Consider the following 14,855-nt stretch of genomic DNA (forward strand, 5'->3'; position numbering starts at 1 on the left):
TAGTAATAATACAAGAATATGCTCTGTTCAAAAGTAGGTTTACAGAACAGAGAACCCAGAAATCGACCCAAGCCATTATGCTCAATTAATACTTGACAAAGGAAGCAAGAGCATACAGTGGAGTCAAGACAGTCTCTTCAATAAATGGTGTTGGGAAAATTGGACAAATACATGCAAAGAAATGAAACTATGCTATTAACTTATACCATACACAAAAATAAACTCAAAATGGTTAAGAGACTTAAATGTAAGACAGGAAACCATAAAAATCTTAGACGAATCCATAGGCAGGAAAATATCAGACATATATTGTAGCAACTTTACCCATATATCTCCTAGGACAATGGAAACTAAGGAGAAAATAAGTAAATAGGACTACATCAAAATAAAAAGCTTCTGCACAGCAAAAGAAACCATCAACAAAACAACAAGAGAGCCCACTGCGTGGGAGAACACCTTTGCCAGTGTTATCTGCAGTAAGGGTTTAATCTCCAAAATTTATAGGGCACTCATACAACTTAACAAAAGGAAGATAAAACAATTCAATCAAAAATGGGCAAAGGACTTAGTAAATAGACACTTTTTGAAAGAGGACATTGAGAAGGGCAAGAGACATATGAAAACATGCTCAAGTCACTAATCATCTGAGAGATGCAAATCAAAACGACAATGAGGTACCATCTCACACCTGTCAGAATGGCTACCATCAACAAATCAACAGACGACAAGTGCTGGAGAGGATGCAGAGAAAAAGGAACCCTCATGCACTGCTGGTGGAATGCAGACTGGTGCAGCCTCTGTGGAGAACAGTCTGGCATTTCCTCAAAAAAGTAAAAATGGGACTCCCATTTGACCCAGTAGTCCCACTTCTAGGACTATATCCCAAGAAACCAGAAACACCAATCAGAAAGGACATATGCACCCGTATGCTCATAGCAGCACAATTCACCATAGCTAAGATCTGGAAACAGCCTAAGTGCCCATCAGCAGATGAGTGGATTAGAAAACTGGTACATCTACACAATGGAATACTGCGCTGCAGTAAAAAAGAAGGAACTCTTACCATGCACAACAACATGGATGGAACTGGAGAGCATTATGCTAAGTGAAATAAGCCAGTCAGAGAAAGATAAATACCACATGATCTCACTCATTTGTGGAATATAATGAACAACATAAACTGATGGACAAAACTAGAGACAGAGAAGCATCTCAGAGAGAAGGCAGGAGAGGTAAGGGGGGTGGGTAAGCGGTCAACCAAAGGACTTGTATGCATGCATATAAGCATAACCCGTGGACACAGACAGTGAGGGCATGTGTTAGGGGGTGGGAGTAGCCAGGGGGAGGCTAATGGGGGGGTGGGGGGAGGAGACATGTAATACTTTCAACAGTAAGGAATTTAAATTATAAAAAATATGACCAAAAAAGGTAGGTTTACAGTTGTGAGTATGCAAATCACAGTGTATTCTTGTGTTATTATTGATTAATTGCTGTATTAATTGTTAGTAGGAGCAGTACTAACCTCCCTGGCCCTCCTGTCATTTAGAAGGATCACTCGCGCCCTGACTGGCTGGGAGGTTCAGGTTGTCGTTAGGGGGGGAGCGAGCCCAGCACCACGTGCTGCGCAGGAGCAGGCGGCGGGAGCGTGCAGGCGCCGAGGCAGGCGGGGCCGCCCCTCGGGTGACTGCCACTCTGGGTGGGAGTGTGATGGTGACCGGCATGGAAATTGGGAGCATGTTCTGGGGGAAATGCCAGTTTCCTGGTGATTTGAGGTATCAGTGACTGCCAGGTGGAGGTGTGCGTGTGGATGGGTCTGACTGCCACGGGTTTCCTAAGTGCTCTCTTTCCCGCTCGCCGCGGGGTTGGAGGTAACACCTGTGCCTTATCACAGCCAGTGCCCCCCGATCTCTGAGAAGCTCATGGGCCGCCGAGGAAGAGGCCACCCCGGCAGCCGCCAAGCAGGAGGAGGCGTGGCCAGCGCTGGGGGACCGGAGCCTGGTGCCCATGGTGGAGCAGCTCTTCTCCCACCTGCTGAAGGTGATCAACATCTGCGCCCACGTGCTGGACGAGGTGGCGCCTGGACCTGCGGGGAAGGTAACCTCGTGCCCGGGCCCGTGCCATGCCGTCGACTGGGCGTCAGTCGTGCCTGTGCGTGCTCAGCCGTCTGTCCCGTACTCTGCTTTAAGTGAACAAGATTGCTCATGTTGTGACTCAGAATGTCATACAAAATGCCGTGATCCAGTGCGTAGCCCTCTGGCCTCGTCCTCAAGTACCATTGCCTCTGAGGGCAAAGCTAGCTGTAGCGGGCGTTCCACGTTAGCAAGAAAGCCAGGCTTGAAGTGCTGGCACGTACCGTCTGCTCTCTCCTGACCTGTCGGCAAACACTGTGGTTTTCTGTGAAGCAGTCAGTACAGTCACCTCTAGACCCACGGCCGGCTCTTCCCACGTGGGTCCCGGCAGAGCACACTCCCCTCTGCGCCTCTGTCCCTCCTGCTGTCTCCATCGCAGTCTCCGTCTCGAGCAGACCCTTCTGCCTTCAGGCTCTCCTCACTGCCGACCTCCCTGCAGCCCTGTCTGCTGCTCCCTGCTCCGCACGGCCTGACACTGGCCTCTCTGAGGGCGCTGCCTGGCCTCTGTCACCACCACACCCATTCTTAGCCGCAGGTCTGATTGGTGCCACGCGTTCCCCAGCAGCCCCTCCTGCCAGGTCAGTCTTTGAGCCTTGTGGGTGCTTCCCGGTCCTGTGTCCCCCCGCTCCCCCCCCCCCCACCACCACCTCAGTTCCTGTCCTGGCACGTTCTCTCCTGGCTTCCAATTGGCTCTTGCTTCCCTGACTCTTCTGTTCTGGGCATGTTCCAGGTGTGGTCTTCGCCCACCATGAATGCTTTCTGGGCTCTGCCCTGCATCATGCTCTGTAACCATGGAAACGTGCCACATCTGTGCCAGCCAGGAGAGTGGCCCGCACCACCTGTGGCTACTGCGCCCTTGACATGCAGCCACTGTGACCAAGAAACAGAACTTCTTTTTTTCAAGTACAGTTGACGTTCACTCTCAGTTCCAGGTGTAAATTACAGTGGTTGCACATTTCTATAATTTATGACGTGATCCTCCTGATAACTCTGTCCCCACCTGGCACCGAGCATAGTTACTGCAGTGTCATTGCCTGTATTCCCTCGGCGGAACCTCACGTCCCCAGACAGCCTGTATCTACCAAACTGTACTTAGCCCCTCCCCTTGCCCACCTGGTCCCCCAGGCGCCCTCCCCTCTGGCAGCCATCACTTCGTCCTCTGTACCTTTGAGTCCACTTATTTTGTGTTTTAGATTCCCCATATAAGTGAAATCATACGGTGTTTGTCTTTGTCTGTCTGACTTATTTCACTCAGCATCATAGCCGCTAGATTCATCCATGTGGCTGCAGATGGTAAGATTTCATTCTCCTTAGTAGCTGGGCAGTGTTCCATTGTGTGCACGCACCACGGCTTTTGTCCGCTCATCGGCAGGTGGGCACTGGGCCTGTGTCCATGTCTTGGCTACCTAAATAACTGCGGTGCGCACAGGGGGCATGCATCCTTTCCAGTGGTGTTTGCGCTTCCGTGGCTCTGTCCGGGAGTGGAATTGCTGGGTCGGATGGTAGCTCCGTTTTTGATGTTTTCCAATTTGCATTCCCATCGGCAGTGCACAGCGGGTACTGACTTCTGTTGTCAGTCGTTGCGTTTGCACTTCCGTAGCCACATGTAGACAGTGCTCTCGTGTGGGCAGGCGGAGCAGGCAGCAGCTAAGCATCAGAGGCCCGAGGCCTGGGGCGCCAGTCCCTTGTGGTCCGCTGCCTCTCGGCACTTCTGCCTGGCGCTTCACGGCCAGCCCAGACCGGAGCTGCGCGGCCCACCGCCTGTGCCGGCCACGCTCCTCTCACTTCGTGTGTTTTTTAATGTTTCTATTGGTTTCAGGGAGGATGGGAGAGGGAGAGAGAGAAACATCAGTGATGAGAGAGAATCATTGGTAGGCTGCCTCCGGCACGCCCCCCACTGAGGATCAACCCTGCAACCCGGGCCTGTGCCCCGACTGGAAATTGAACAGTGACCTCCTGGCTCATAGGTTGATGCTCAACCACTGAGCTGACTGAGCCACGCCGGCCGGGCTCACTGTGTGTTTTGTAAAGTTGGACACGTGGGAGTCATTGCAACTCTTCATTCTCCCCCCAAGTCCTTGGTTTTCCCTACTAAGTATCTCGCAAGAAACTGTTTACATACATGTACATATACGTGTGCACATACCTACACTCACACAGTGCACGTGCACGTGCACACACGCAGGAGCACAGACTGTTTCCCCCGTGCACTGCCCCTGCTCCGGCCAGACGGGCAGAGCATCTCAGCGGAGGCGGAAGCGGCCTCAGTGTTTTATTTATTTATTTATTATTTTAAAAAATATTTTATTGATATTTTACAGAGAGGAAGGGAGAGGGATAGAGAGTTAGAAACATCGATCAGCTGCCTCCTGCACACCTCCCACTGGGGATGTGCCCGCAACCCAGGCATGTGCCGTTGACCGGAATCGAACCTGGGACCCTTCAGTCCGCAGGCCGATGCTCTGTCCACTGAGCCAAACCGGTTAGGGCAGCCTCAGTGTTTAGAGCAGCATGTTGAAGTGATGCAGTTGGCGTCATCCACGCCCCTGCCCCTCCCCCTGCAGTGTGCGGGTCACTCTTTCAGTGCCACAGTCGCTTGGCCGCCACTGCAGTCAGTTTTAGAGCCCAGAAAGGAACGCTGTGCCCTTAGCCGTCACCCTCCAACCCTCTGTGCCCCCGGCTCCCGGTAACCCCAGGCCTTTCCATTTCAGTGGGGAGGTGCCTGTTGCGACATGTAAATGGAGTCACACCGGTGTCTTGCGTGCCTGGCCCCTCCCCTTAGCGTGTTCCCAGGGCAGTCGTCTGTGCTGCTCTCCAGCCCTCCCACTGCCTCAGTCCTCCCCTGCCCGCAGCCATCACGTCCGCTCTGCGGGCCTCACGCTGACGTGCACGGTGAGTTCTCGGAGATCCCGAGTGAGGGCCCAGCTGGGCCTGGGGCCCAGGCTCTGTCGGCATCCTCACTGCCCCTGTGGGCTGCCCCTGCAGCCTGGGAGCCGGAGCCTCCGCAGTCTGTGGGCCACCAGCTCTGTGCCCTCAGCTGTGACCTCCACTCAGTCACCTCCCCCGCGAGCTGGCTTCCTCACCTGGAAGGTGGCGTTTAAGATGTGGCTCCCGGCGAATGCTCTGGCGCTGCTCTGGGCGGTGTCCTGCCGGGCGCCAGGGCCCTCCGTCCCACATTCCCACACGCCTGTCAGGAAGGACTGTCCACACCCACTGCGTGAGGTGAGGGGTTGGGTGATGGACATGGTTCTGCAGTTTCTGAGCTCTGAATGTGGATTCGCAGAGAAGATGAACTCTGGGTGGATGCTTTTCAATAAATGGAAAACCATAGGCTAGAGCAGTGATGGCGAACCTTTTGAGCTTGGCGTGTCAGCATTTTGAAAAACCCTAACTTAACTCTGGTGCCAGGTCACATATAGAAATTTTTTGATATTCGCAACCATAGTAAAACAAAGACGTATATTTTTGATATTTATTTTATATATTTAAATGCCATTGAACAAAGAAAAATCAACCAAAAAAATGAGTTCACGTGTCACCTCTGACACGCGTGTCATAGGTTTGCCATCACTGGGCTATAGACTGCAGTTTCTGTGTGGTTTACTCCCAGGTTCTTGCTCTCTGTTCCAGGCAGCCTTGCCGTCCCTGACAAGCGCCCCTGCTCTCAGCCCCATTCGGCGGAAGGGCAAGGAGAAGGAGCCGAGTGAGCAGGCGTCCGTGCCGCTGAGCCCCAAGAAAAGCAGCGACGCCAGCCCTGGTAGGAGGCACTGGGGGGGGGGGGGGTGCCATCTGTGTCCTAGACGTTTAGGGCCTATGCTTACATGTGTCAAGATAATGGAATAATTTGGTACTTTTTGGAAATAAAATACACAGCAGTGAAGCCAGAGGAATGGTTTCCCAGGTACGGTTCCAGATACTAACATGAACTCGTGTGTCCAGACCACATGGGTCCTAAGCATCTCTGCGTGTCTAGCTCATGTGTGGTCACAGCAGTCTGCGGGCCGCCTCCGCCCTGCCCGCCCGGCTCACTGCGGAGCGGGCGGGATCCTGGTCGGCGAGGGAGGCGGTGCAGTGTCGGGAGCAGAGGCGATTCCCAGAGGGGCGTTCTGACGTGGGAAATGGGAAATCACAGTGGGGAGCGCCCTGCAGGAGAGAAAGGGGAGTCACCTGAGCGAGAGGAACCTGGGCCGTCACCCCGGCGCGTCTCAGAGCTCAGTGCTCCGCAGCCCACAGTCCGTGCCCGAGGGGGCCAGTCCCACCCTCCACTCACTCTGCTGGGAGAGCCGGCGTGTGAGCTCGCGGAGCTGGCGTCTGGGGGGGACCGACCGCAGCCCACGGGCCGCAGGGCTTCGGGGCTGACTGCTGTCTGCCAAGGAGACTGGCAGAGGGTTCCCTCAGAGTCTGAACAGCTTTGGGGGGTGCAGCGTGGAGATAGTGACGCCGCCTCCGTGAGAGGTGGGTTGTCAGGGCACATCCCACGTCCCTGTGTAAGGGCTGAGAGGGCCGGGACCGTCCTGGCCGCAGCCGCGGGCTCCGAGCGCGTGCGATTGGCTGCAGGGGGGTAGTCGTGCTGCTGACCTGTGGATTGGCAGCCGGGGGACAGGCGGGCAGGCGAGCCAGCGTCACTGCTCTTCGTGTCTGTCTTCCTGTATTTCCGGGAGGCGCTCCGATTCCGCTGCCGTTCGCCAGCCAGTTCCTCATGACTGTTCACTGCAGTCAGAACAGGGTTTGCATTTTATCCCACGAGCATGCTTCTAGAGCGCTGTTGCAGCACCTGCCTCAGCCTCAGCCTCAGCGGGCCTCGCTTTCCATCTCAATGTGTGTGTGTGTGTGTGTGTTACAGCCTCTCGACAGTCAGATGCCACAGGGCCCGTCACAGCCAATAAACCCTCGTCGCTGGGGAGCTTCTACCACCTTCCTTCCTACCTCAGGCTGCACGACGTCCTGAAGGCCACACATGCCAACTACAAGGTACGCGGCTCTGCACCTGCGCCTGCCCAGTGCCTCCTGGGCGCTCTCTCTCTTCTTGCAGGATTATTTTTTAGGTAAATGGAAAACCATCTCAGTGTTACTGAGACACAGTTTATCTGTAACATAACATTTTTTAAAAATACGTTTTTGTTGACTTTTTTTTAGAGAGAGAGGAAGGAAGAGGGATAGCTAGAAACATCCATGAGAGAGAAACATCACTGATCGGCTGCCTCCTGCACGCCCCCTACTGGGGATCGAGCCCACAACCCAGGCCTGTTGCCTGACTGGGTATCAAACCGTGACCTCCTGGTCCTGGGTCGACGCTCAACCACTAGCCACACCGGGTTGGTAGCTGTGTGCATACCTGGGGATGTGAGTGACAGTGTTCAGGTTGGCTCGGCCTCTAGTGGTAGCTTCCAGCCCTCGGTCTTTACGTTCTCACCCCCGTGACCCTGCCCCATTGCCTGCTGGGATGGACTGCTTCCCACCGTCTCCCCGACGGAGCTGCATGGACCCTCTCTCTCTGGGTGCTCACACACCTGGCGGTTCCCTCCTGGCAGGTGGACGACACTCTCAGGGTGACAGGAGAGTGGTCACTGTCGTTCCCACTACATCTTTGTCCCGTGTGTCCCTGACCTGGTTCCTCTCTCACTGGGGCCGTCAGTTCGTCCCACTGAGCTGCTTTCTGTTCACCGCGCACGTTTGAGGGTTGGGCCAGCTCCTGTTTCCACGCCCATTTCTTCCCTTTGGCCTTGTTCTTGCCCATCGTACCTTGGGGCCTGACCATTCTTTCGGTTTTTAAATGGGGGACCGACTGCTGCATCATTTAATTCGGCCGAGGCCTTTAGAGCCTGAATTCAGTGCCTCCTAAGACTAATTTCACATGTGTTGTTGCCAGGCTGAACGGTGGGTGGGTCTAAATTCGATGAGTCCCCCAGGGATGCTAGTTCATGGAACAGGGCGTGCACGTTATGAGTTTGGAATGCTGCTTGTCAGACACTGGTTATGAGCGATGGTTCCCATCTTTCCCGTTTTGACAGGTCAGGAGTCGTTTCTGTCTGTAGAGTTAGTATAAGTAGGAAGATGCCTTTGAAAGAAACAGGTTTCCTACAGATACTGGAAGAGCGATTTCCTTTCCCAGGCCTTTCCCTGCCAGACAGACAGACAGGCAGGAATCCCACTGGCGTGCGCGGGGCTGCTTAGTGTGCGCCGCCCCTGCTGCAGACACCCCGACGTGATGGTGCAGTGATCGTTTCTCCCTTCCCCCAAGGTCACCCTGGACCTTCAGAACAGCACAGAGAAGTTCGGGGGCTTTCTGCGCTCGGCCTTGGACGTGCTCTCTCAGATCCTAGAGCTGGCCACGCTGCAGGACATCGGGAAGGTGCAATGTCTTTTCTTCTCGCTGAGCCGCAGCTGCCACACCGCCGGCCCCTGGGCCGAGTGCCTGGGGTGGCCAGTGTGGGCCTGGTACCTGGGGCGGCAGCGGCAGCCGGGGAGGCTTTGTCACAGCGCCTGGCTCTGAGCTGTGCTGGCCCCTGGCTGGTGGGGCTTCACAGGAGCCCATCTCAGTTATTCACTGTCTATCGGCTTTGACCCACTGTAGTCTAGAAGTGGATGGGTTTAACACTGTGCTGGCCCCAGCCTTCATTTTCTTACTTGACCTTCGCAAGTGGGAAGGGCACACATAGACCTGGGAGGCGCATGGCCGCCTGGGCGCCTCAGGAGCCGCGGAGCCGCAGGAGGACTTGGTTCCGAGTCCAGCGCCCCCCCCCCCGCCCCCCCCATTCTCTAAGGAACCGTTCAGACACGGAGGAGAGTTTAGAGAGCGTGTGGTGCCCGCCCGCTGCAGACGGCGTGCTGTGGGGGCCACGTCTTATTTTGAGCCTGAGTTCCAGGTGCCGGGCCAGGGAACATGCGGCCCTTCGGGGAAGCACCAGCTCTAACCGAGTTCACCAAACCTTTTCTCCACATCCATAGTCACCGGTCTTCACCGTCACACAGCCACCCTGCTGCTTCCCGTCACGCCTGTGCCTTTGCCCGTGCGTGCGTGCGGCCCTTGTTTCTAGTGGCAGGCACCTCTTTGTTCTGGTCTGGGGGTGCTCAGTGATTGCCCTTCAGAGTGAAACCTGCCAGAGGTGGGGCGTCCCATTCCGGGAGACCTGCCTGGCGCCCTGTCTACGATGGCCCCTCACCACACCCTCTCCTCCTCCCTGTTCCCCCCTCCCCGGCCGCAGCTCCTGCAGACACTGTCACTCCTGTGGCCTCTTGGTCTTCGGTGCCTGCAGTGGGGCCTGGCGGTGGTGGCTGCCAGCGGGCGCGGGGTCAGTGAGTGGCGGGCGTTGTAGCTGGGAGTGGTCTGAGGGCTTCAGGCTAGGCGTGCGCGGGAGCCAGTGCCCCAGCCTCCTGCAGCGCCCGCTTCCCCCGCAGTGCGTGGAGGAGGTCCTGGGCTACCTGAGGTCCTGCTTCAGCCGGGAGCCCACGATGGCCACGGTCTGCGTCCAGCAGGTGAGGAGGGCTCTTTTCTCAGCCTCCGTCCAGGCTCAGCGCGGGGCTGCTGCCACAGGAGGTGGCGCTGCTCGTCACGGGTGGGGGGTGGGGGGCAGAGGGTCGTTGAAGCTCTGCTGACCCTCCTACGCAGCCATGTCCCCCGGTCTCATTCACAACTCGAGACCACAGGGCTATTGGTGAAGGTGATGGCAGCACCTCACCGTGTGAAAGGGGTTCTCAGCGGGAACCCCATGTCTGCATCCCCCCACCCACCACCACCTTTGATGGCTTCCTGTGGGCATGGGGCTCATGTTCTGTGCAGGGCGTGCTGACAGCCTCTTCTCTCTCTCTAGCTGCTCAAGACTCTCTTTGGGACAAACCTGGCCTCCCAGTTTGATGGCTTGTCGTCCAACCCCAGCAAGTGCCAGGGCCGAGCCCAGCGCCTCGGCTCGTCCAGCCTGCGGCCCGGCCTGTACCACTACTGCTTCATGGCTCCCTACACCCACTTCACCCAGGCCCTGGCGGACGCCAGCCTGCGCAACATGGTGCAGGCCGAGCCGGACCACGACGCCTCCGGGTAACCCTGCCGCGGGGGAAACAGGGAGCAAGCAGGGACTGGTTTGTGAGAGACAGAGAGGAGCCAGCGTCCCCGAGGGGCCCGCTCCGTGCAGGGAGCTCTGGGAAACGTGCTGCCACGGAGGCGCTGCAGGCCCGGCCCGACACGCCTGCCTCAGAGCGCGGGCCAGGGAGGGGCCAGTGGCTGGGCCAGAGGAGGCGGCGGGTAGCGCCAACGGCACTGCCGAACCACGGCGAGCCCGGCCTCGTGGGAAGGCCTGGGTGTTTCCCGGTGCGCCCTGCACTCCCTACGTGAGGGCCGTGTGTCGGCCACGCGTGGGGTCACTTCAGGTGAAGGGGCACCTTGCGCGGGCCCAGGCGGTGCGCAGAGGCGTGTGGGTGGGGAGCCCTGGTGGCCTCTGTGCTCGTGGCTGTGCTGATGTCTCTTCGCCGACACTGACGGCTGTGGCTGTGCGGCCTGCAGCACAGTAGTTAGCTGTCTCTGGAACGACCCAGTCCTGAGCCGGCGTTTGATTTGTGTGCGCAGGAGCAGGAGAGCACGTTCCCCTGTCGTGTCAGAGCGCTAGAGTCAGGGCCGAGGGCTGTGCCGTGCCGTGGCCGGCCTCACGTTGGGACGCGCTTACTGTATGTCCACGTCTCGGACAGGATCTGCGAACGCTTTGATAACACGGTGTAAATAACAAGCAAGTGTGTGCGGGGTGTCCCAGTCCTCTCAGCTGTTTCTCACAAAGAGAAGCGTGTAATTGATATACGTGTTTCAACAAAAATTTGTCCAAGAAAACCAAGTGCTGTCTCCCGACTCCCTTTCCATGGCCGTCACCGTCCAGCCCGCCGCTGGGCCGGGACTCACAGCAGCCTGGCTGTCCTCACTGAAGGAGGAGCCGACACGCAGGCGCGCTGAGTCCCGGCCGAGTGGTGAAGGGCGGTCTCCATCGGCAGGTGGTTCGACGTGCTGCAGAAGGTGTCCACCCAGTTGAAGACAAACCTCTCGAGCATCACAAAGACCCGTGCAGACAAGGTACGCGGGGCCGCCGGAGAGCCCGTGGGAGAGCGGCCGGGCACCGTGCGGCCTGGGCCTGGCAGCGGCGCGCTCATGGCGCCCTCTGCCTCGTCCTAGAACGCCATTCACAGTCACATCCGGCTGTTTGAGCCGCTGGTCATAAAGGCGCTGAAGCAGTACACGACCACCACGTCCGTGCAGCTGCAGAGGCAGGTCCTGGACTTGCTGGCGCAGCTGGTCCAGCTGCGGGTCAACTACTGTCTCCTGGACTCAGACCAGGTGAGTCACTGGGCCTTTCGTCTCCCGTGTCTGTTGGCGACCAGGTGAGAGTGGCCGCAGGGGGACGCCACCACCACCTACGGCAAGGAAGGCGCTGTTCCCCCCGCCAGTCTCTGCGTCTCACCAGGACTGGCCGCTGGGCCTGGCGCGCATTGGGGGGTCTCCCCATCTGCTCTGGGCTGTTGGGGTCACCCTGGACCCTGGTCACATTGGCCAGAGGCTCTCCCATAGCCTGTGCAAGGCGGCAGGACATGCTGCTTTCTCCTCCCGAAGCCGCCTCTGGCACGTGAACGCTGGGGTCCGCCTGAGCATGGACAGGCCTGCTTCTCGGCAGGCACGCTGAGCCCATCGGCAGCCTGCACTTCCTGCCCCGGCCCGCACAGCTCTGTCCCGCCACCGGACTTGGTAGCGTTGGGGCTTGGCCATGAACCACCCCTCGTGTTGGTTCCCTTGCTTTCGCCGCTCGGTGCCCTGGCTCCGCAGTTCTCAGGGCCACGCAGGCTTCCTGAGCGGGGGGGGGACGCGAGCCGCGGACCGCTGGGCTCCATTCCGATTTACTGAGCGCCGCCGGGGAGGACGCAGCGGGCGAGGCAGTCCGTGTTCGGGCTGGGTGAGCAGGTGGTGCTTGGAATGGAGCGGGACCACTGTTGGCCCTCACACGGGCCTGACGCACTGCATCTGCCCCTGGGCCGTCCTGCACCACCCAGCGCCCCGCGTGGGCTCCTCGAGCTGGACCAGGAGGCCCTGGTGTGGCGGGTACTGCCCGGTGTCCCCCGAGTTCGTTATTTGTTCTCCAGAGGCCTCTCCTCCGCGCTCAGGAAATGTTTACAGGGGCCCTGGAAGGGCCCGAAACTCCAGTCTGACACAGTAAATTCGTTTGAGTTCTTGTAAACGACAGATTTACACAGATAGTGGGGAGCGAGGGAGCCTGGGGCGCGTTCTCGTTCTCGTTGTTGAAGTGACGCTTCTCTCCTGCTGCAGGTGTTCATCGGCTTCGTGCTGAAGCAGTTTGAGTACATTGAAGTGGGCCAGTTCAGGTAACGGAGTTTTCTTCTTTTACACTCTTGTTCTTGTTACGTAAGTGCATGTAGTTTTAGATTATTAACATGAACAGACTTTAAAGGACTGTTAGGCATTTAAAAAAATGTTTTTATTGATCTTTTTTTAGGGAGAGGGGGAAAGAGAGAAACATCAATGATGAGAGAGAATCACAAATCAGCTGCTTCCTGCACTCCCCACTCTGGGGATCAAGCCCGCAACCAGGCCTGTGCCTTGACCGGGAATTGAACCCAAGACTCTTCGGTCATGGGGCAATGCTCAACCAATTGAGCCACAGCAGTCAGGGTGGATGGTTAGGCATTTTTGCTGGGTATTTTTTAATGGAAATCTGACTAATTTGCTATGCATTTTTGTTTCTCTTAAAAATTAATGAGGCCAGGCCGGTGTGACTCAGTGGTTGAGCGTCAACCTATGGGCCAGGAGGTCACAGTTTGATTCCCGGTCAGGGTACATGCCCAGGTTGTGGGCTCGATCCCCAGTCAGGGGCGTGTAGGCGGCAGCCGATCAGTGATTCGCTCTCATCATTGATGTTTCTATCTCTCCCTCTCCCTTACTCTCTGAAATTGGTGGAAAGATATAAAAAATAAATAAAATTAATGGGTATCTGGAGACTAATTTAGAAGCTGTTCTGCATCTGTTAATCACAGATGCCGTCAGGTTTCAAAGCATCTAATTATGGTACTCAGTTGCTAAATGAAATCTGATCTGTTGAGCACTAGCTCTTAATATTTAAGAGCGTTTAGATGTGGTTGGCTTTAGCAGAGGCAGTTACCATGCACTTATGTCGGCTACAGCTTTGCTTGCTACACAGGAAGAGTTAATGCTTCCCCGTGCAGGCATGGGAGTATAATTATTGAAAATTAAAATTCTTTTTCTTTTAATCCTCACCTGAGGATATGTTTTTATTGATTTGAGAGAGAGAGAGAGAGAGAGAGACATTGATCAGTTGCTTCCTGTACATACCACAATGGGGGATGCAAACCACAACCTGGGTATGTGCCCGGACTGGACTTGAACCCACAACCTTTTGGTGCACGGGATGATGATGCAATCAGCGAGCCACCCGCCAGGGCTCCCATCGCTAGCTTCTGCACTGCTTAATGAGTAGCTGGGGATCCTGCCGAGGACAGTGTCCTGAGAGGCCTGGGGGCTAGAGACCCCGCTCTCCTCCTAGCCATGTGACGCCTGAGTGTGAGTGGGTTCCTTTTCCTGCTTGGGGCAGTTTCTTGGACTAAAGAGTGAGGAGCTGAGGGAGCCGAGGAGCCGGCTCTGCTGGGCGCCCAGGGCTGCGGTGCTCTCTGCTCAGCCTTGCGGCCGTGGGCTCTGCACAGGCGGGAAGGCGCCGTGAGCAATGGACGGAAGGAGCCCGCTGGGGCTGCCTCTCGGGCGAGCTCTCGCTTCCCATGAGAGTTTCGTATTGCTTCGTTGATCGTGTATCTCAGTTTTAAGGGAGTGTCTACCTGGATGTTTTTGTTTCTAGGGACTCAGAGGCAATCATTCCAAACATCTTTTTCTTCCTGGTCCTTCTGTCTTACGAGCGCTATCATTCAAAGCAGATCATTGGGATTCCTAAGATCATTCAGCTCTGCGACGGCATCATGGCGAGCGGGAGGAAGGCCGTGACCCACGGTAACGGGATAGCCCTTCGCTGCGGTTCCCTCCTCCTGGCTGCTCCGCAGGCTGGTCCTCGGGCCCAGCCCCCGTGTCCTCACTGCTCTGCTGTGTGGCCCCCGTGTGTGTGCGCATGGGTGCATGTGCACGTGTGTGTTCACACGTGTGTGCTTGTGCACGTGGAGGGGGCACACTCTTTACTCGGAGGAGTTAGAACCTACTTAAGTAAAAATAGAGAAGCAATAAAACGCTGTGCGGTACAGATAGGGCCTGACGTAAACACGTGGCTTCGTGAACACGGACAGTCCCACTGCCGTAGGACCTTGCGATGCTCCCTGCGGTGCTCCCTGCGGTGGCAGGAGGCACGGGCTTTCCAGGCGTGCCGCCCCTGGCCTCTCAGCAGAGCTTCTGTCCCCAGCCATCCCGGCTCTGCAGCCCATCGTCCACGACCTCTTCGTTTTAAGAGGGACCAATAAAGCTGACGCGGGGAAGGAGCTGGAAACCCAGAAGGAGGTGGTGGTGTCCATGCTCCTCAGACTGATCCAGTACCATCAGGTGAGGGCCCGTGGGCGTCCCGTCCTCCGTCGTCCCCGCAGGTAGAGTGGGTGTTGCTCTGGGCCGGCTGGGCCCGGCTGGGGGCCGGGGGCTGTGGGGCTGTCTGAAGCAGCGCCGCCCCGTGGGGAGGACCAGGGCACCGAGGGGCCGCGTGGAGCTCGCTGTCTCAGTGGTTCTGGTTCTGGTAC

The 14,855-nt window shown here is 57.0% G+C and overlaps 1 protein-coding gene across 5 annotated transcripts in view; it reads left to right on the plus strand.

Annotated features, from left to right (window-relative positions):
• The window catches only part of HTT (huntingtin), a 102,042-nt gene that overhangs the window by 54,703 nt on the left and 32,484 nt on the right, over positions 1-14,855 (plus strand). For all 5 annotated transcript variants that reach the window (XM_036327574.1, XM_036327555.1, XM_036327549.1 and 2 more), the window contains 11 exons: positions 1,892-2,094; positions 5,760-5,886; positions 6,973-7,100; positions 8,371-8,481; positions 9,528-9,605; positions 9,941-10,164; positions 11,103-11,181; positions 11,281-11,442; positions 12,424-12,479; positions 13,982-14,130; positions 14,531-14,667. In XM_036327574.1, coding sequence (XP_036183467.1) covers positions 1,892-2,094; positions 5,760-5,886; positions 6,973-7,100; positions 8,371-8,481; positions 9,528-9,605; positions 9,941-10,164; positions 11,103-11,181; positions 11,281-11,442; positions 12,424-12,479; positions 13,982-14,130; positions 14,531-14,667 — 1,454 coding nt within the window. The remainder of the gene's footprint in view (positions 1-1,891; positions 2,095-5,759; positions 5,887-6,972; positions 7,101-8,370; positions 8,482-9,527; positions 9,606-9,940; positions 10,165-11,102; positions 11,182-11,280; positions 11,443-12,423; positions 12,480-13,981; positions 14,131-14,530; positions 14,668-14,855) is intronic.

Source organism: Myotis myotis, unplaced genomic scaffold, assembly GCF_014108235.1.
Source record: "Myotis myotis isolate mMyoMyo1 unplaced genomic scaffold, mMyoMyo1.p scaffold_m19_p_1, whole genome shotgun sequence".
Taxonomy (NCBI): domain Eukaryota; kingdom Metazoa; phylum Chordata; class Mammalia; order Chiroptera; family Vespertilionidae; genus Myotis; species Myotis myotis.